The sequence below is a fragment of the Chiloscyllium plagiosum genome, unplaced genomic scaffold, assembly GCF_037043375.1.
Source record: "Chiloscyllium plagiosum isolate Xiang-an unplaced genomic scaffold, Cpla_swu_hap1 HiC_scaffold_1, whole genome shotgun sequence".
Lineage (NCBI taxonomy): Eukaryota > Metazoa > Chordata > Chondrichthyes > Orectolobiformes > Hemiscylliidae > Chiloscyllium > Chiloscyllium plagiosum.
The window spans coordinates 140,001,766-140,024,566 of record NW_028270139.1 but is presented as its reverse complement, the minus strand read 5'-3'; the positions used below and the strand labels follow the sequence as shown (position 1 = coordinate 140,024,566).

Genomic DNA, 22,801 nt, shown 5'->3' with positions numbered 1-22,801 from the left:
ACATCCACAAGCATTCACTCCATCCACCATCAATGCTCAGTAGCAATGGTGTGAATTATCTACAAGATGCAATGCAGAAATTCACCAAAGATCCTTAGACAGTACCTCTTAGATCCATGAAGGACAAGGGCCGCAGATACATGGGATACCACCAGCTGCAAGTTTCCTTCCAAGCCACTCACTATCCTGACTTGGAAAAAATTGCCATTTCTGGGTCAAATACTTAGAATTCCCTCCCTCAGGGCATTCTGGGTCAACCTACAGTACATTGTCTGCAGTGATTCAAGAAGGCACCTTCTCAAAGGCAACTAGGAATGGACAATAAATGCTGGCCAGCACCCCATGAGTGAATAAAAAACTGGAAGATAATGTAATTTTTCTCATTCTTATTTCTCCTTTTGTATCTAGAATTTGGTAAACTTTTCACCAAAATCCTACTTGAGTATGTGTGACAATAAAAGCTAATTGCAATTCTAAATAGTGGGACAAGGAGGGAAAAATTCTGCAAAGAAATCCCCCATTTCTCCATTCAAATTCAGTGGAACCCCAGAAATAAAGTTATGACTAATGACTCTACAGGAATTCAACCCAAAGCATCTTCAGTGCATTTCTAGCATTTCATTTCAGTATACAAAAGAATAATGTTTGAAAGACACATATTCCTAGTACTACTTGTAATTAAATTTCAGGATCATTTTTCAGGTTCAATTGCAACGTGGACCCTTACTGAAGGAAGATCTTGGTTGAAGAATTGAGCAACCAATTTTAGTAATCAATTAATATTACGTTCAATTTTCCAAAAGACAAATTGGAAACACAAACCATAGCTTAAAATTCAACCCAAAATGTTTCCTACCCAAATGGAGATGAGTTAGCTTGTTGATCTTTAGAAAAACTTAGTTGCTTCTCATCTGGACTGTTAGTTCACACCTCTCTTTACTAGCAACAATATCTTAACACATTCATACCTGGGTATAACTCAAAAAAGCGCTGGCAAGTTCTCACCAATATCCTAACAAATATAAATTATTCAATTCACATAATTACAATAATTTTTCCCAGCGATCTATCTCATTGTTTATCCTGTGAACTTATTATTTAAAACTGGCTGCCATATTTGCTACATCCATAATTTCAAAACCTGCCTGTGAAGAAGGAAAGTCCTTAGGTTGTGAAAGTACTAAGACTCAGAGTCATACAGCACGGAAACAAACCCTTCAGACCAACCAGTCCATGCCAACCATAATTCCAAACTAAACTAGTCCCCCATCCCTGCCTACTCCTGGCACATATATCTCCAAACCTTTCCTATTCACATCCATCACTTCCTCAGGAAGTTCATTCTCTGTACAAATCACCCTCTGTGTAAAAATTGCCCCCAGGTCTATTTTAAATCTCTGTCCCATCACCTTAAAAATATGTCCCCTAGACTTTATATCCCCCATCTTAAGGAAAAGACAACCATCATTAACTCTATACCCCTCATTATTTTGTAAACTTCTATAAGGTCGCCTCTCCACATTTTACGCTCCACTGACAACAGTCCCAGCCTATCTAGCCTTTGTTTATCATTCAAACCTTCCATACCTGGCAACATCCTGGTAAATTTCTTCTAAACCCTCTTCAGCTTAATAATATCGTTCCTTTAGCTGGATGACCAGAAGAGGCCTCACCAATGTCCTGTACAACCTGTACGACTTTCTAACTCCCATACTCCAAGGACTGAGCAGTGGAGGCAAGCATGCCAAATGCCTTTTCAACCACGCTATCAATATATGGCACAAACTTCAAAGAATTATGTACCTGAAACCCTAGGTCCTTCTGTTCTACAACACTGCCCAGTACCCTGCCATCAATTGGAAAGCCCTAACCTTGTTTGTTGTACCAAAATGCAATGATTAGATTACTTAGTGTGAAAACAGGCCCTTCGGCCCAACAAGTCCACACCGACCTTCTGAAGAGTAACCCACCCAGACCCATTCCCCTACATTTACCCCTTCACCTAATTTAGCCAGGCCAATTCACCTGACCTGCATATTTTTGGACTGTGGGAGGAAACCAGAGCACCCGGAGGAAACCCACGCAGACATGGGGAGAAATGTGCAAACTCTACACAAACAGCTGCCTGAGGCGGGAACTGAACCCAGGTCTCTGGCGCTGTGAGGCAGGAGTGCTAACCACTGTGCCACCATGCCTCACATTTTTCCAGATTGAACTCCATCTGCCATTTTTCAGCCCATTGACCCATTTCATCAAGATTTCTTGTAATCTTAGAAAACCTTCTTCACTGTCTACTTATATAAGTTTCTGCCCTTCCAAAATAATTACAAGATGTCTTAAATCAGTGAATGTTCGAGAGCTGTAGCTATATAAAATTAGTTTTCTTTTTCAATAAAATCAATATTAAATAATAATTAAGAGTTAATTCAATTCAAATCTGCATTGTAACTCTGCATCTCAATCAGAATGCCTCCTCATGAAGACATATTTCATTAGTCCACTCCTACCTTTGCTGAGACAAGATTCACAGACAACATGTCCGCAAGTGGTCAGGACAAATCTGCAGCTATTTGCTTTGGGCTGTTGAAAACAGTAGTTACAAAAAACCCAGACCGCCATGTCATCCAGACAACCTGACAAAAAAAAAAATCAAACATCGATTTCAAACTTTATCTTTAAATAAATACTGCTTTTTTCACAGGAGATAGATTATAAATAAGTCAAATTTACTAAGAAACAAGGACAAAATAGTTAATACAGTTGCTCAGAAGGCAAAGATTCTCTGTTAAAAGCTGAATAAAATAAACGTAAAACTTTACTATTTTTAGGAATCATGTGATTTTCATGCTGTTGAAGCCATGAATGGATGGGCATACCCAGGATCATCGAAATATCTTTGAGATTTAATAGTAGCTTTTTGTACCTCACAAAAATGTTCCAAGATGCTTCAGAGACAAGATATTGGTAAATGCTGAAACATTTCGCACATAGTACTACAGAGGAACCTGGATTATCCAAACGACACAGGCGGGGGAGTAGTTTGTTCAGATAATCAAATGCCGAATAGCAGTTTAGCCACTGCCCTCTTATGGTAGTGTTGTCCCAGTCGAATTCATGTTGCTTGTCGTCTGCGTGTGTGGCTACTAAAGATAGCTGGTCGTGGCGTTTCGTGGCTAGTTGATGTCCATGAACATGGGCAAGCCAAATAAAGAACAGCCAGGGAATTCCTAGAAGCATGGCACTCATCCACAAACTCCATCAACAAACACATCGACCTGGACCCAATACACCAGCCACTACAGCGGACAGCTGAAACTGACAACCGGAAGCGGCAGGGACAGGCCACTATAAATGCCAGAGGAAACACCACAGAAGTGCTTCACAGGAGGCTCCCAAGCACTGAGGATGTCACCTAGACAGGGAACGAAACGTTTGCAACAAAAATTTCCAGCTTGGCGAACATAACCACAACAACGAGCACCCGAGCTACAAATTTTCTCCCAAACAGATTAGATTCTCTAGTGTGGAAACAGGCCCTTTGGCCCACCAAGTCCACAACGACTCTCTGAAGAGCAACCCACCCAGACCCATTCCCCTACACCTCACACTATGGAAAATTTAGAATGGCCAATTCACCTAACCTGCACATCTTTGGACTGTGGTAGGAAACCAGAGCACCCGGAAGAAACCCATGCAGACACGGGAAGAATGTGTAAACTCCACACAGACACTGAGGGTGGAATCGAACCCAGGTCCCTAGCTCTGTAAGGTAGTAGTGCTAACCACTGAGCCATTGTGCCACCATGCTTTAATTGTTTTGCATGCTGTGAATGGAAATGAGGGTGATGCTTGAAAAAGCTGGGTAAAAGGGCACTTTGTCATTGAAAAGGCAAGTAGGCCACACCATAAGACAATAAGACATAGGGACAAAAGAAGGTCATTCAGCTCATCGAGTCTGCTCTGCCACTCAATGAGATCATGACTAGTTTGATGATCGTCAACTTGACTTTCCTTCCTTTTCCTCATACCCCTCAATTCCCTTACTGATTAAAAATACCTCACATTGAATATATCTAACAACCTACCGTCAAGCAGCCCTCTGTGATAAAGAATTCCATAGATTCACCACTGTCCGAGAGAAGAAATTCTTTCTCATCTGTCTTAAATGTGCAGCTTATGCTGAGATAATGCCCCTTGATCCTAGATTCTCCAATAAAGGGGAAAATAATCTTTCTTTGGGGACATGACAGGCTAGAAAAAGAATCTTGTATGTTTCAATAAGGTCATCTCTCATTCTTCTATATTCTATCCAGGCCCAATCTATTCAACCTCTCCTCATAAGACAGTCTCTTCATACCTGATATTAGCCTAGTGAAACCTCTGAACTGCCATCAATGCCAGAATATCTGAATAGATACAGGAAACCTAGACACAGAATTCAGCCACAATCTAGTTGAAAGGTTAATTATTCCTGATGCTCTTATTCCTTGTCTACATATATTTGTGTCCCACTCTCATCCTCAACAGTTTTTTTTAAAAGGAACACATTGGGACTCGTAATTTTAATGTTATTAGTTAAGTGCTAGGAACAAATTTCACCATTACTGTCGGGCTGCCAGTATTCAACTCCTAACTGCTCAGAGAAAATGCTTTAGCGTCATTACTCTCCCTGTAAACACCCTTGAAAGAATTATATCTTGTTGAATGCAGTATAACTGAGTCTGTAATAGCACACTAACTTCATAATTATTGCTAAAACCCTCACTTCCCCTAAAATTTATATTTGTGGAATTTCAAATTTTGCCCATGCGATATATTTTTAAAAATATTAACAGTTTTTAAAAGATTCTTTACAACATCATAGTCACATTGATTAAGATATAGGCTATCAATAGAGCTAAAGTACTGAAATATGGGGAAATGAAATTGTTCTTGATGCAAGTCAGAAGAAAAAAATGAACAGTGATAAATATTGAATACAGGATTAACTAACCAACAGATAGCAGAAAGTCAGGCCAAATGGGATTTTACTGATTGTCAAGAAGTAGTGGGATGTCACAGACTTCAGTCCTCAGGTCCCAACTATTTACAATATATGTTAATAACTTGTATGGAGGGACAGAATGCATATAGCAAAAATTGCAATTTACATTAAAATAGGTACAACAGTAAATTGTGTTTCAGAAATAAGAAATTTACAAAGGGATATGGATAATTTTAATGAATGGGGCAAAATGTGGCAGATGGAGTTTAGTGTGGATGTGCGTGAGGTTTCCATTTCAGTCAGAAGGATGAACTTCTACCTTGGGATCCTTCAACCACACGGCATCAATATCAACTTCACTAGTTTCCAAATCTCCCCTCTCCCCACGTCATCACAGATCCAACCCTCCAACTCAGCACTGCACTATCACAATCACCCCCACCTCATCTACCTATTGTGACCTTTTCCCCACCCTCACATTCCTATTTATCTCTCAGCTCCTTCCCCCCCTCCCCCCTCCCAATTTCTTGATGACGGTCTATTGCCTAAAACATTGACTCTTCTGTTTCTCGGATGCTGCCTAACCTATTGTGCTTTTCCAGCACCATACTTTTTGACTCTGACTCCCCAGCACCTGTAGTCCTCTCTTTCTCACAGAAGAACGAAAAGGCAACATATTTTCCAAATGGAGAGAAACTTCAAAAAACTTCATTGCAGAGGATCTGGTTATCCTCGTGCATGAGTCGCAGGAAGTTAGTATGCAGCAGGTAATAAGAAAAGCAAATGGAATTTTGGCGTTTATTGCTCAAGGGATAGAATATAAAAGTAAGGAAAGGTTGTTGCAATTGTATACAGCATTGGTCAGAACATATCTGGAATATCGCATACAGTGATGATCCCCTTCCCTAAAGAAGGATCTAATTGCATTGGAGCCAGTTTAATAAAGGTTCACTAGATTCATTCCAGAGCTGAAAGACTTGTCTGTTGAGGAGAGATTGAGCAGTTCAGGCTTGCTAGAACTTAGACAGATGAGAGGAGATCTAATTGAGGTATATAAGATGCTAAGTGAAACTGACAAAGTATTTGTAAAGTGGATATTTCCCACTGTGGGAACAAGATTCAATTGTTCTAAACAGAGAGTAGCAGATTTAAAACAGAGGAAGGAATTAATTCTCTCAAAAGGTTGTAAATCACTGCATTTCATTACCCAATGGTGCAGTGGGCACCAGGACACTAAATAAATTGAAGGACAAGACAGGTAGCTTTTAATTAGCAATGGGTTAAAGGGTTATGGGGAGCAGGCAGAAAAATGGGATTGAGGCTGTGAAGAGATCAGCCATGATCGTACAAATTGGAGAAGCAGGCTCGAAGGGCTGAATCGCTTACTCCTGGTCCTTGTTCTTATGTTATTAAATATACAAACAAGGTACAGAATTGAAATTGAAAGCAAAAGTAGCATGATTTGCCTGTTTACTTCTTCCCTCTTTAGCATCCAAGGCCCCAGACATACCTTCTAAATGAGGCAAAGATTCACCTGTACTTCATTCAATCTGGACTACTGTACTCACTGTTCAATGTGGTCTCCTCTATACTGAGATGAAACTTAGACTGGGTGACCACTTTGCAGAACACCTATACTCTATCCACAAAAATGATCCTGATCTTCTAGTTGCCTGCTACTTCAATACACCACCATTTTCCCACACCAACATTTCTGTCGCAGGCCTGCTGCAGTGTTCCAGTAAGCTTCAGCGCAACCTTGAAAAACAACATCCTATTTTCCACTTGACAACCCTGTAGCCTCTAGGACTCAACATTGAGTTCAATAACTTTAAAGCCTTATTCTAGCTTTCTATGTTTTCTTCAGCAGGTCCTATTAGGCATGGAGAAAGTGAGGACTGAAGATGCTGGAACTCAGAAGTAGAGTGTAGTCCTGGAAAAGCACAGCAGATCAGGCAGCATCCGAGGAGGAGAATCGATGTTTCAGGCATAAGCCCTTCATCAGGAAGGCCCCTCCATCCTGATGAAGGGCTTGTGCCCGAAACATCAATTCTCCTGCTCCTCAGATGCTGCCTGACCCGCTGTGCTTTTCCAGCACTACACTCTTGACCCTATTATGACATGGGTTGTTTTGAGCAGTCATCCACTCCCACATACTCTCAGGCTCATTGTCACATTATATGGGCTGCATTCAGCACACCTAACCCATTTTCTCACTCTTAGCTCTAATAACTCTTTTAAAGAGTGACTAGACCCAAAACATTAACTCTGATTACTTTCCACAGATGCTGCCACATGCTGAACTTTTCCAGCAATTTCTGATTTGTTTCTGATTTTCAGTATCCACAGTTCTTTTGGTTTTTATTCTCTATTATCTTTTATTCAGCTTTGATTTCTGTCCTGAGTCTACTACCCAATACCTATCCCTTTTATGCATCTATCTCTGGGCTCCATCTCCACCTATCTGCTCACCTCTCCTCTTTCGCACACCATCCCCAACTTCTGTTTCAGCATAAACACCGGTTTATTCCCAGCTAACAGTTCTGATGAAGAGTCATCGGAATAAAAGCATTAACTCTACTTGCTTCCCAGGATGCTACCAGACCTGCAGAACTTCTCCACCAATTTCTATTATTGTAGCATGATTGGAAGCAGTTATCATGATATTCAGTTTCAAATGTTAGGATTCCTGAAAAACTCCCAATGACATAGAACATTACAGCGCAGTACAGGCCCTTCGGCCCTCGATGTTGCGTTGCCCTGTCATACTAATCTGAAGTCCATCCCACCTACACTATTCCATGTACGTCCATATGCCTGTCCAATGATGACTTAAATGCATTTAAACTTGGCGAATCAACGTTGCAGGCAAAGCATTTCATACCCTTACTACTCTCTGAGTAAAGAAACTACCTCTGACATCTGTCTTATACCTATCTCCCCTCACTTTAAAGTTGTGTTCCCTCGTGTTTGCCATCCCCATACTTGGAAAAAGGCTCTCCCTGTCCACCCTATCGAACCCTCTGATTATCTTGTATGTCTCTATTAAGTCACGTCTCAACCTTCTTCTCTCTAACGAGAACAGCCTCAAGTCTCTCAGCCTTTCCACATAAGACATTCCCTCCATACCAGGCAACATCCTAGTAAATCTCCTCTGCACCCTTTCCAAAGCTTCCATATCCTTCTTATAATGCGGTGACCAGAACTGTACACAATACTCCAAGTGTGGCCGTACCAGAGTTTTGTACAGCTGCAGCATAACCTCCTTGTTCCGGAACTCAATCCCTCTATTAATAAAGGCCAAAACACTGTATGCCTTCTTAACATCCCTGTCAATCTGGGTGGCAACTTTCAAGGATCTGTGTACATGGATACCGAGATCTCTCTGCTCATCTGCACTCCCAAGAATCTTACCATTAGCCCAGTACTTTGCATTCTGATTGTTCCGTCCAAAGTGTATCACCTCACACTTGTCCACATTAAACTCCATTTGCCACCTCTCAGCCCAACTCTGCATCCTATCTATGTCTCTCTGCAACCTACTACATCCTTCGTCACTATCCACAACTCCACCGACCTTAGTGTCGTCCGCAAATTTACTAACCCACCCTTCTAAGCCCTCATCCAGGTCATTTATAAGAATGACGAACAGCAGTGGACCCAACACTGACCCTTGCGGTACACCGGTAGTAACTGGACACCAAGATGAACATATTCCATCAACTACAACCCTCTGTTTTCTTTCAGCAAGCCAATTACTGATCCAAACTGCTATGTCTCCCACAATCCTAATCCTCCGCATTTTGTATAATAGCCTACTGTGGGGAACCTTATCGAACGCCTTGCTGAAATCCATATACACCACATCAACCGGTTTACTCTCATCTACCTGTTTGATCACTTTGTCAAAAAACTCAATAAGATTCGTTAGGCATGACCTACCCTTCACAAAACCGTGCTGACTGTCCCTGATCAGATTATTCTTTTCTAGGTGGTTATAAATCCGATCTCTTATAACCTTTTCCAACACTTTACCAACAACTGAAGTGAGACTCACTGGTCTGTAATTACCAGGGTTGTCTCTACTACCTTTTTTGAACAAGGGAACCACATTTGCTATCCTCCAGTCCTCAGGCACTATTCCTGTAGACAATGATGATTTGAAGATCAATGTCAAATTCTCGGCAATCTCTTCCCTTGCTTCCCAGAGGATCCTAGGATAAATTCCATTCCGCCCAGGGGACTTGTCTATTTTCACACTCTGCAGTATTTCTAATACCTCTTCCTTGTGAACCTCAATCTCTTCTAGTCTAGATGCAAGTACCTTTGTATCTTCCTCGCCAACATTTTCATTTTCTATAGTGAACACTGTCGAAAAATATTTATTTAGTGCTTCCCCTATCTCCTCTGACTCCACACACAACTTCCCACTATTATCCATGATTGGCCCTAATTTAACTCCAGTCATTCTTTTATTCCTGACATACCTATGGAAAGCCTTACAGTTAACCCTGATCCTATCCGCCAACAACTTCTCATGTCTCCTCCTGGCTCTTCTGACATGATATTATGTGCCCAAATTCTTATTTATCAAATCCATAGGGAAGCACTGGGCAACATTACCAGTTTGAAAACTGGCATGACAAGTTTAATGGAAATATTCAATACTTCCTAAGAGAAATGGGCTAACTCACCCCTAAAATCCTCAAATCCATACATGGGAGCAAACAATCAGAAAATAAGTCACCCTGTAAGTAGAACAGAAGGAAACGCAGAAGAGCTGATTGTCTCCTGTGCTTGCTGCTGAAAGACCTCCTAGTAAGCCCATCAGCAACAAATGCAGAAGACAAATGAGGGAACAGTGAGCAAGGTTAAGTAAGGGAGGTGGTCACCAGACGCAAGTAGTCTGGGGCCAAGAATGGAGATCAAAGGCCAGGAGGGAGGAGTTGGGAGACACTATTTTGTTAAGATGGCTATCTGCCCACCTGGTCTGCGGAAATTGAGGGAGAGGGAAGAAAACAGCTTGGGGGAGAGGGGGGGCAGGTAGTACACTGAAGGGACATAGAGCGGCCGCAGACATGGTGGCTGGAGACAGTGGAACATAGATATGAGATGACATAAGAGATAAGGAGTAAAGAGACTGGGATGCTGCAGTGGAGTGGGGAACCTGAAAAGGAGTTGAAGAGGCTACAAAGGTCAGAGAGAGAGGTTAAAAGGGTAAAACAGTTTCAAAATGGTCAAAAAAGGAATACTTAGCTATTTAGGAGTTAGAAATATTTCAAGTCACTGAGGTATTGAATTACTTGCAAAGAAATGTGGAATATTTGGTTGAATGCTGAATTTATGTTCAAAAGCTACTCGACGGGAAAAATTCAGCAGATGCTCATGTAATGAACACTGAAGTGTTGAATCTGATATGAGATTTCAGATGCAGTAAAACAGGTAATAATAGCCCGGTTAAAATCTTCCCGCTTTGTTAACATTCAGTAGAAACATATTAGCTGTGACCTCACCGATCTGGAACCTGAGTTTATACTAATGGAATTTTATGGGCAGAAGTGTTTATTTGTCAGTTGTTTTGTTGCCAATCTATGACTGTTGTCTTGTGCAAAGTTAAATACTGTGGAGTCTAGATAATTAAGGTGTTGTTGCTTTAAATTTAGTGGAGGCTTGATAAACATTTGAAGATAATGATGAATTCTTCTAAACTTGCTTCTGTGTGACTCTAAATTCCTCATGTCAAACAAAAACAAAGCAATGTCACCATTTCACTGCATTACCTAATACATGATTTAGTGAGAATAGAACATAGAACATAGAATACAGTGCAGAACACACCTTTCAGCCCTTGATGTTGCACTGACATGTGAACTAATCTAAGCTCATCACCCTACGCGATCCCATCATCATCTATATGCCTATCCAGAGACTGTTTAAATGTCCCTAATGTGGCTGAGTTAACTATGTTGGCAGGCAGGGCATTCCACGCCCTTACCACTCTCTGAGTGAAGAACCTGCCTCTAACATCTGTCTTAAATCTATTACCCCTCAGTTTGAAGCTATGCCCAACGTACAAGCAGATGTCATCACCCTCGGAAAAAAACTCTCACTGTCCACCCTATATAATCCTCTGATCATCTTGTATGTCTCTATTAAATCCCCTCAGCCTGCTTCTCTCCAATGAGAACAGACCCAAATCCCTCAGCCTTTCCTCATAAGACCTTCACTACAGACCAGGAAACATCCTGGTAAATGCACCTTTTCCAATGCTTCCACATCCTTCCTGTGATGGGGGGACCAGAACTGCACACAATACTCCAAGTGTGGCCGCACTAGCATTTTGTACAGTTGCAGCATGACATCGCAGCTCCTGAACACAATCCCTCTACCAATAAAACCGAACATACTGTATATCTTCTTAACAGAACTATCAACCTGGGTAAAAACAATGACTGCAGATGCTGGAAACCAGATTCTGGATCAGTGGTGCTGGAAGAGCACAGCAGTTCAGGCAGCATCCAAGGAGCTTCGAAATCGACGTTTCGGGCAAAAGCCTTTCATCAGGAATAAAGGCAGTGAGCCTGAAGCGTGGAAAGATAAGCTAGGGGAGGGTGCGGGTGGGGAGAGAGTAGCATAGAGTACAATGGGTGAGTGGGGGAGGAGAGGGTGAAGTGGATAGGTGGTAAAGGAGCTAGGCAGGTAGGACAGGTCTGGACAAGTCATGGGGACAGTGCTGAGTTGGAAGTTTGAAACTAGGATGAGGTGGGGGAAGGGGAAATGAGGAAGCTGTTGAAGTCCACATTGATGCCCTGAGGTTGAAGTGTTCCGAGGCGGCATCTGGTGGTGAGGGAGCGGCAGGTGAAGGAGGCCCAGGACCTCCATGTCCTCGGCAGACTGGGGGGGGGGGGGGGTTGAAATCTTGGGCCATGGGGCGGTGTGGTTGATTGGTGCGGGTGTCTCGGAGATGTTCCCTAAAGTGCTCTGCTAGGAGGCGCCCAGTCTCCCCAATGTAGAGGAGACTGCATCGGGAGCAACGGATACAATAAATGATATTAGTGGATGTGCAGGTAAAACTTTGATGAATCTGGAAGGCTCCTTTAGGGCGTTGGATAGAGGTGAGGGAGGTGGTGTGGGCACAGGTTTTACAGTTCCTGCGGTGGCAGGGATAAGTGCCAGGATGGGAGGGTGGGTCGTAGGGGGTCGTGGACCTGACCAGGTAGTCACGGAGGGAACGGTCTTTGCAGAAGGTGGAAAGGGGTGGGGAGGGAAATATATCCCTGGTGGTGGGGTCTGTTTGGAGGTGGCGGAAATGTCGGCGGATGATTTGGTTTATGCGAAGGTTTGTAGGGTGGAAGGTGAGCACCAGGGGCGTTCTGTCCTTGTTACGGTTGGAGGGGTGGGGTCTGAGGGCGAAGGTGCGGGATGTGGACGAGGTGCATTGGAGGGTATCTTTAACCACATGGGAAGGGAAATTGCGGTCTCTAAAGAAGGAGGCCATCTGGTGTGTTCTATGGTGGAACTGGTCCTCCTGGTAGCAGATACAGCGGAGGCGGAGGAGTTGGAAATACGGGATGGCATTTTTGCAAGAGATGGGGTGGGAAGAGGTGTAATCCAGGTAGCTGTGGGAGTCAGTGGGTTTGTAAAAAATGTCAGTGTCAAGTCAGTCGTCACTAATGGAGATGGAGAGGTCCAGGAAGGGGAGGGAGGTGTCAGAGATGGCCCAGGTAAATGTATGGTCAGGGTGGAATGTGTTGGTGAAGTTGATGAATTGCTCAACCTCCTCGCGGGAGCACGAGGTGGCGCCAATGCAGTCATCAATGTAGTGGAGGAAGAGGTGGGGAGTGGTTCCGGTGTAATTATGGAAGATCAACTGTCCAAGTAGCCAACAAAGAGACAGGCATAGCTGGGGCCCATACGTGTGCCCATGGCTACCCCTTTGGTCTGGAGGAAGTGGGAGGATTCAAAGGAGAAATTGTTAAAGGTGAGGACCAGTTCGGCAAAACAAATGATAGTGTCGGTGGAAGGGTACTGTTGGGGACGTCTGGAGAGGAAAAAACGGAGGGCTTGGAGGCCCTGGTCATGGCGGATGGAGGTGTAGAGGGATTGGATATCCATGGTGAAGATGAGGCGTTGGGGGCAGGGGAAACGGAAGTCTTGGAGATTGTGGGTGGCGTGGGTGGTGTCTCGAACGTATGTGGGGAGTTTCTGGACTAGGGGGGAATAGGACAGTGTCGAGGTAGGTAGAGATGAGTTCAGTGGGGCAGGAGCATGCTGAGACAATGGGTCGGCCAGGGTGGTCAGGCTTGTGGATCTTGGAAAGGAGGTAGAACCGGGCAGTGTGGGGTTCCCGGACTATGAGGTTGGAAGCTGTGGGTGGGAGATCTCCTGAGGTGATGAGGTTCTGGGAGATGATGGTTTGGTGATGGTGGGTGAGGTCATGGTCGAGGGGGCAGTAGGAAGAGGTGTCCTCGAGTTGGCGTTTGGCTTCAACGGTGTAGAGGTCAGTGCGCCAGACTACCACTGTGCCCCCTTTATCCGCTGGCTTAATGGTGAGGTTGTGATTGGAGCAGAGGGATTGGAGGGCTGCGTGTTGTGAGAGTGAGGTTAGAGTGGGGGAGGGGGGTAGACAGGTTGAGGCGGTTAATGTCCCGGCAGCAGTTGGAAATGAGAGGTCGAGAGCAGGTAATAGGCCAGCACGGGGTGTCCAGGTGGATGCAGTGTGTTGGAGGTGGGCGAAGGGGTCCTCGGAAGATGGGCGGGAGTCCTGATTGTGAAAGTAAGCTCGGAGGCGGAGGTGACGGAAGAATTGTTCGACGTCACGGCATGTATTAAATTCATTGATGCGTGGACGGAGGGGGATGAAGGTGAGTCCTTTGCTGAGGACTGATCGTTCGTCCTCAGTGAGGGGGAGATCTGGAGGGATGGTGAAAACTCGGCAGGGCTGGGAGCTGGGATCTGGTGTGGTTGTGGAGCTGGGAGTGGGGTCGGAGCCAGTACCTGGAGTGGGTGTGTTGGAGGGGGGAATGGGGGTGGAGTCATGAGCAGGAGTACTGTTCCCCTCGGGGTTCTGGGGGGTGGGGATAGTGACAGTGGGGTCTGTGGGGGGCGTGTCAGCAGAATGCAGGTGAGTGGCGCTGGTGGGGGCGGAAGTTGGGGCAGACACGGCAGTAGGGGTGGCGGAAGTCACTGAGCGTGTGGCATCAGCGGGATCTACATACATGGACACCAAGATCCTTCTGCACATCCATACTACTAAGAATCTTTCCACTGAGCCAGCATTCTGCCTTCCTGTTATTCTTCCCAAAGTGAATCACCTCACATTTATCTGCATTGTACTCCATTTGCCACCTCTCAGCTTGATTCTGCAGTTTATCCAGGCCTCCCTGCAACATTCTTCCACACTGTCCATCACTCCACCGACTTCAGTATCATCTGGAAACTTACTAACCCATCCACCTATGCCTGCGTCCAAGTCATTTCTAAAAATGACAACTCCAGGCTGAATATTTTTCATTAACCACTGGCTTCTTACAGAAAGCCAGTTTCGAATCCAAACTGCTAAATCACCTTCAATCTCATGCTTCCGCATTTTCTCCAGTAGCCTACCATGTGGAACCTTATCAAAGGCTTTGCTGAAGTCCATGTACACCACGTTAACTGCCTACCCACATCCACATGCTTGGTCACCTTCTCAAAAAACTCAATGAGGTTTGTGAGACATGACCTGCCCTTGACGAAACCACGTTGACTATTTCCAATCAAATTGTTGCTTGCTAGAAAATTATAAATCCTATCTCTTATAATCCTTTCCAAAGCTTTTCCTACAACAGACGCAAGGCTCACTGGTCTATAATCACCTGGGTTATCTCTACTGCCCAACTTGAATAAGGGCACAACATTTATAGTCCTCCAGTCCTCTGGTACTAAATCTGTAGACAATGACGACTCAAAGTTCAAGGCCAAAGGCTCGGTAATCTCCTTCCGAGCATCCCAAAGAATTCTTGGAAAAATCCCATCCAGCCCAGGGGACTTACCTACTTTCAAACCTTCTAGAATTGATAACACCTACTCCTTACTAACCTCACTCCTTTCAAGTTGAATAGCACATATCTCAGTCTTCTCCTCTACAATATTCTCCTTTTTCGGAGTGAAAACGAATGAGAAATACTCATTTAGCACCTTTGTGATCTCTACAGGGTCCACACACAACTTCCCACTTCTGTCTTTGACGGGCCCTATTCCTACCCTAGTCTTCCTTCTATTCCTCACATACCTATGGAAAGCTTTAGGTTTCTCCTTTATTCTACCTACTAAAGAATGCTCATGTCCCCTTCATGCTCTTCTTAACTCTCTCTTTAAATCCTTCCTAGATACTCTCCATCGCCTCATCTGAACCATCTTGCCTCAACGTCACATAAGCCTCCTTCTTCCGCTTAACAAGAGATACAATTTATTTAGTAAATCCTGGTTCCCTATCAAAGACACGCAATATATGTTCCTTAAACCAGCTCCACATTTTAACTGTCCCCATCCCCTGCATTTTGCTGCCCAATTCTATGCCTCCTAATCTTGCCTAATCGCATTATAATTGCCTTGCCCCATCTATAACTCTTGCTCTGTGGCATGTACCTATCCCTTTCTATCGCTAAACCAAATGTAACCGAATTATGGTCACTTTCTCCAAAGTGCTCACCTATCACTAAATCAAACACCTGGCCCAGTTCATTACCAAGTACCAGATCTAGTGTGGCCTCCCCGCTTGCCAGCCTTTTGATATACTGTGTCAGGAAACCCTCCTGCACACATTGGACAAAATCTGATCCATCCAACATACTAGAGTTATATCATTTCCAGTCAATGGAAATGCATTGAAAGATGGCACTGCCTCCTTCCATTCAGTAACCACCCCAAGTTTTTATGGAGAGCTAACAATGTCCACTATTTTTGTACATTCGTTCATAGAACGTAGGCATCACTGACTGGGCCAGCATTTATTGCCATGAGAGTAAATCATATTGTTGTGGTCTGGAGTCAGACCAGGTACGTATGGCAGATTCCTTCCCTAAAGAACATTAATGAACCTGATAGTTCTTTTATTTTTGATGACTTTTGCCGTATCTCCGAACAAAATAAAACCATAAACTAAGATTATAAATGGCTACCTCAGATTCCCAGCTCCTAAAGTGTTAAGATCCAACTGCCTGAGATATCACACAACCACAGTCAGAAGCTCACGTTATCGCTTCCCAGACTGAGATCACCTACCAATCCCCAGGCTATGCCCGCAGGAAAGTGGACGTGAGGCATGTCCAATCTGCCATGGCCCCACTGAATCGAGGGGGGCAAACGGCCTAATCCTGTTCCTAATTCCTATGGTTTCATGTCGTCAAGGTCTAAATTTAACAAAGCATGACACCTTCGTTTAAAGGCACTGACTCGATGCCTAGCCCTAGGCCCAGGCCTCCTCAGTGGTTCTGTTCACACAGTTGTCGCCTTTGCCCGCTCCTTCACTGTGACCGTTGCCCCTGGAGACGGCTCCTTCTCACTTCGCCCCCAAACGGCACATGCTCCATCCAGCGCAGGCGCACTCCTTTCCTTCGCTCAGTGTTTCGGCGCCGTCTCCCTCCCCACGCATGCGTGGTCATCCGGCCAGCGACGTCACCCCATCGTACACACCCAAGCACCCACAAACGCGCATGCGTGGCCCTCCGACCTTTGTGTGACCTGCGGAACCGTGTTCGTTACCTGCGCGGATAGGCGATAACATCCAGCAATTATGTGCTTGTCGTCGACAAGTGTATAGACATTTGTACCCAATCTGTATGACAGACGCCTGGAGCAGGTGAGACTTGAACTTGAGGTCTTCAGATAGAGACAATATTGCGTCACAAGACCTCCTCCCGCTGAGTTAAAAATCACACCACACCGGGTTATAGTCCAACAGGTTTATTTGGAAGCACTAGCTTTCGGAGCGCCGCTCCTTCATCAGGTGGTACTGGAGGGCTCAATCCTAACATACAGAATTTATAGCAAAAATTTACAGTGTGATTGAACTGAAATTATACAATGAAAAATTGATTGTCTGTTCAGTCTTTCATCTGTTTGAATACCATGATAGTTTCACTTCTTTCATGTGTAAACAGATGGTATTCAAACAGATGAAAGACTGAACAGACAATCAATTTTTCATTGTATAATTTCAGTTCAATCACACTGTAAATTTTTGCTATAAATTCTGTATGTTAGGATTGAGCCCTCCAGTACCACCTGATGAAGGAGCGGCGCTCCGAAAGCTAGTGCTTCCAAATAAACCTGTTGGACTATAACCCGGTGTGGTGTGATTTTTAACTTTGTACACCTCAGTCCAACACCGGCATCTCCACATCATGACTCCTCCTGCTGAAGTCACTTTCATAATGTGGATTATTCTGGTCGTTTAGAGTGTATCTTTTTCTGGTTATTTTCAAAAGTTATCATTACCACCTTGAAAATTAAATGTGTACCCTTAAAGTACAGACAGCATTACAATTTGAAGATGGAATACTTTAAACATAAACGGACTCAACAGTTTTGCTGGGTTTTTTTGCAATAAATAATAATTCATTATTCCAAAACCAGATTTGTTTTATTCATTCATTTTCAGGATGTAGGCATCGTTGGTTAGGCCAGCATTTATTGCCATCACTCTTAGAGGCAGGTACAATGACAACATTTAAAACATATTTGGTTAGGTACATGAATAGGAAAAGTTTGGATGATTGATCATGATCCCAACCCCCATCACCAAACCATCATCTCCCAGACCATACACAACCTCATCACCACAGGAGATCTCCCACCCACAGCTTCCAACCTCGTACTCCGGGAACCCCGCACCACACGATTCTACCTCCTTCCCAAGATCCACAAGCCTGACCACTCTGGCTGACCCATTGTCTCAGCATGCTCCTGCCCCACTGAACTCATCTCCACCTACCTCGATACTGTCCTATACCCCCTAGTCCAGGAACTCCCCACATACATTCGAGACACCACCCACGCCCTCCACCTCCTCCAAGACTTCCGTTTCCCTGGCCCCCAATGCCTCATCTTCACCATGGACATCCAATCCCTCTACACCTCCATCCGCCTCCAAGCCCTTCGTTTCTTCCTCTCCCGACGTCCCCAACAGTACCCTTCCACTGACACTTATTCGTTTGGCTGAACTGGTCCTTACCCTTAACAATTCCTCCTTCAAATCCTCCCACTTCCTCCAAACAAAAGGGGTAGCCATGGGCACCTGCATGGGCCCCAGCTATAACTCTCTTTGTCAGCTATGTAGAACAGTCCATCTTCCGTAGTTACACCGGCACCACTCCCGACCTCTTCCTCCATTACATTGATGACTGCATCAGTACCACCTCGTGTTCCTGCGAGGAGGTTCAGCAGTTCATCAACTTCACCAACAAATTCCACCCTGACCTTAAATTCACCTGAACCATCTCTGACACCTCCCTCCCCTTCCTGGACCTCTTCATCTCCATCAATGACGACCGACTTGACACTGACATTTTTTACAAACCCACTTACTCCCACAGCTACCCTACCACCTGCAAAAATGCTATCCGGTATTCCCAATTCCTCTGCCACCGCTGTATCTGCTCCCAGGAGGACCAGTTCCACCACACAACCCACCAGATGGCCTCCTTTAAAGACCACAATTTCCCTTCCCACGTGGTTGAAGATGCCCTCCAATCCATTTCATCCACATCCCGCACCTCCGCCCTCAAACCCCACCCCTCCAACCATAACAAGGACACAATCCCGACCCCCCCCACCCCGGTCCTCACCTTCCACCCTACCAACCTTCGCATAAACCGCATCATCCAACAACATTTCCGCCAACTCCAAATGGACCCCACCACGAAGGATATATTTCCCTCCCCACCCCTTTCCGCTTTCTGCAAAGACTGTTCCCTCCGTGACTACCTGGTCAGGTCCACGCCCCCCTACAGCTCACCCTCCCGTCCTGGCACCTTCCCCTGCCACCACAGGAATTGCAAAACCTGCGCCCACATCTCCCTCCTCACCTTCATCCAAGGCCCCAAAGGAGCCTTCCACATTCATCAAAGGTTCACTTGCACATCCACCAATGCCATTTATTGTATCTGTTGCTCCCGATGCGGTCTCCTCTACATTGGGGAGACTGGACGCCTTCTCGCAGAGCACTTTAAGGAACATCTCCGGGTCACCCGCACCAATCAGCCCTACCGCCCCGTGGCCCAATATTTCAATTCCCCCGCCCACTCTGCCGAGGACACACCGGTCCTGGGCCTCCTCCACCGCCACTCCCTCACCACCCAACTCCTGGAGGAAGGACGCCACATCCTCCGCCTCGGAACACTTCAACCCCAGGGCACCAATGTGGACTTCAACAGTTTCCTCACTTCCCCTCCCCCTACCTTACCCCAGTTCCAACCTTTTAGCTCAGCACCATCTTCGTGACCTGTCCTACCTGCCAATCTTCCTTCCCACCTATCCACTCCACCCTCCTCTCTGACCTATCGCGCACACTTTTAAAGCAAGTATTGGTTATAATGTAATTCTGGTCCCATTAATTTAAACGGTGCTGCTATTACACGATTTTCTTATACCATGGGATTGCACGAGAATGGAACTACCGCGTTCCATTCTCGTGCAATCCCGAGGTATAAGAAAATCGTCGAATTGCAGCACCATTTAAATTAATGGGGCCAGAATCACATTATAACCAATACTTGCTTTAAAAGTGTGCGCGATAGAAACAATTTCCCTGATTCATCAATCACATTATAGCAAATTCACATTAATGAAATGCACATTATAGCAGAACGACTGTACAAGACTTAGTGCAGTACCAACAATATCAGTAAGGTTACTACCAGAGCCCATTGAATTTCACAAAGAATTTTCCTTCAGCTGTTTTGATTTTGGATTTTTTTTGTATTTGTATTACGTGGATGTCGCTGGCTGGCCAGCATTTATTGCCCATTCCTAGTTATCCTAGCTGCCTTCTTCAGTCGCTGCAAACCACCTGCTATGGTTGACCCACAATGCCCTTAGGGAGGGAATTGCAGGATTTTGACCCAGTGACAGTAAAGGAATGCCAGATATTTCCAAGGCAGGGTGGAGAGTGGCTTGAGGTGGCTTTGAAAGTGGTGATGTTCCCGTGTATCTGTTGCCCTTGTCCTTCTAGGTGGAACTGGTCATGGATTTCGAAGGTGTTGTCTGAGGATCTTTGATGAATTTCAGCAGTGCATCTTATAGATATGTAGTACACAGTATGACTACTGTGTGTTGGTGATAGAGGGAGTGGTTGCTTGTGGATGTAGTGCCAATTAGGCAGGCTGCTTTGTCCTGGATGATGTCAAGCTTTTTGAGTGTTTGGAGTCCTTTTGACATTTACCTGCTTTGCTTAAATTTGGTGACAAATAGCAAATTTCAAATAAACATAAGCCAGATACCTTCTGTAGCTGGTGAAAACAGTGAGTTCTGCTATAATGCGGGATTGCCCGTGTTATAAGAAATTTGTGTAATAGCAACACCATTTAAACTAATAGGCCCAGAATCACATTATAACCAATACATGCTTTAAAACATAGTACTTTAAAAACAGTGTTCCCAATTCATCAGTCGTGTTATAGCGAATTCAGGTTAATGAAATGCAAGTTATAGCAGAATGACCTGTATGTAATTTCTTTCCTGTAGTGTAGTTACTAAAATAGTTCTAAAATATTTATCACTTTATGCAAAAGAAGATACCTAAACCTAACAAATTCTATCATAAGACATGTTGAATTTTACTTTTAAATCTTAATAAATTTGTTGAAAGCGAAGTCAAAATCTAATGTAGTGTTGTTCTGCCACCTTTTGAAGACAAGGGGGATTACAAGTGAGCTGAAATAAACTTCAAAAATTTGTTCATTCAGGAGCATTATTTTTGGGACCTATCATCATGGAGTTTTCTTTCCTTTACTAACAGGAGTCCATGAATCGATCCAAGTTCTAACTGCCTTCATTTGATGCATGTAGTTCACAGTAAGAGCATATAAAATGTCTTCCAACTCTTCAGCTCCAACCTTTCTCAGCCTTTACTTCTCCACTTCTGTTAGGCTCTCTCTGACTGGAAGAGTTCTCTTATTCCAGCCATTTCTACTCCAGATTCAGCAATCTTTAAAATTGAGATTGGTTATTAAACAGAACATATCTTTTCTTGGGACCAGAATCTTTATCAGCCTGAACTGATGTATTGACTCCGCTATAGGTTATGGCAGAATAACATAGGTACCTGACTAAAAAAAGTAAGAAATAAAAAAAGGTTGTAGGTGTTCACTTGTACAAGATCTAGAATTAAAGAGTAAAGAAGTCCAAAATCACTGATGTCCCCTTCTTTATTATTTCAGAAGTCCATTTGTAGTTAAAGTGTAGTCTTGATTCTGTTCGCCGCGCTGGGATTTATGTTGCAGACGTTTCGTCCCCTGTCTAGGTGACATCCTCAGTGCTTGGGAGCCTCCTGTGAAGCGTTTCTGTGATCTTTCCTCCGGCATTTGTAGTGGTTTGTCCCTGTCACTTCCGGTTGTCAGTTCCAGCTGTCCGCTGCAGTGGTCGGTATATTGGGTCCAGGTCGATGTGCTTATTGATTTTATCTGTGGATGAGTGCCATGCCTCTAGGAATTCCCTGGCTGTTCTCTGTTTGGCTTGTCCTATAATAGTAGTGTTGTCCCAGTCGAATTCATGTTGCTTGTCATCTGCGTGTGTGGCTACTAAGGATAGCTGGTTGTGTCGTTTCGAGGCTAGTTGGTGTTCATGGATGCGGATCATTAGCTGTCTTCCTGTTTGTCCTATGTAGTGTTTTGTGCAGTCCTTGCATGGGATTTTGTACACTACATTGGTTTTGCTCATGCTGGGTATTGGGTCCTTCGTTCTGGTGAGTTGTTGTCTGAGAGTGGCTGTTATGAGTCCTAGTGGTCGCAGTAGTCTGGCTGTCAGTTCGGAAGTGCTCTTGATATATGGTAGTGTGGCTAGTCCTTTGGGTTGCGGCATGTCCTTGTTCCGTTGTCTTTCCCTTAGGCATCTGTTGATGAAATTGCAGGGGTATCCGTTTTTGGCGAATACATTGTATAGGTGTTCTTCTTCCTCTTTTTGCAGTTCTGGTGTACTGCAGTGTGTTGTGGCCCTTTTGAACAGTGACTTGATGCAACTTCTTTTGTGTGTGTTGGGGTGGTTGCTTTCGTAGTTTAGGACTTGGTCTGTGTGTGTGGCTTTCCTGTATACCTTTGTGGTGAATTCTCCGTTCGGTGTTCGGTGGACCCAATATACCGACCACTGCAGCGGACAGCTGGAACTGACAACCGGAAGCAGCAGATTCAAACCACGACAAATGCCGGAGGAAAGATCACAGAAGCGCTTCACAGGAGGCTCCCAAGCACTGAGGATGTCACCTAGACAGGGGACGAAACGTCTGCAACACAAATTCCCAGCTCGGCGAACAGAACCACAACAACAAGCACCCAAGCTACAAATCTTCTCACAAACTTTGTAGTCTTGATCATTCTGGGCATTCTGTTAACATAGCCATGTATTGCTTCTTATAAACTCCATCATGTGAAAGCTCCCAAATAAGCAGCCATTTTTTAAAGAAGTAGAATGCTACACAGTAATATGGACATATTTCTTTCTTATAGTCAAATCTGCACAGCTTGCTGCAGCTGCTGACTTGCTGTGCAATTGCTAATGTGTGTTCTCTTCCAGTTGCTGAGTCAATCTGTAGTGTTGAATTTCCCCTGGGAATTCAGCCCA

The 22,801-nt window shown here is 44.5% G+C and overlaps 1 protein-coding gene across 1 annotated transcript in view; it reads right to left on the bottom strand.

The window, feature by feature from the left end:
* Positions 1-16,469, bottom strand: part of LOC122563207 (putative E3 SUMO-protein ligase RNF212) — a 113,588-nt gene extending 97,119 nt beyond the window's left edge. Inside the window, exons 1-2 of the mRNA XM_043717158.2 lie at positions 16,401-16,469; positions 2,508-2,633 (exon numbers count right to left, since the gene is read on the bottom strand). Coding sequence (XP_043573093.2) covers positions 2,508-2,619 — 112 coding nt within the window. The 5' untranslated portion in view covers positions 2,620-2,633; positions 16,401-16,469. The remainder of the gene's footprint in view (positions 1-2,507; positions 2,634-16,400) is intronic.
* Between the last annotated feature and the right edge of the window lie 6,332 nt (positions 16,470-22,801).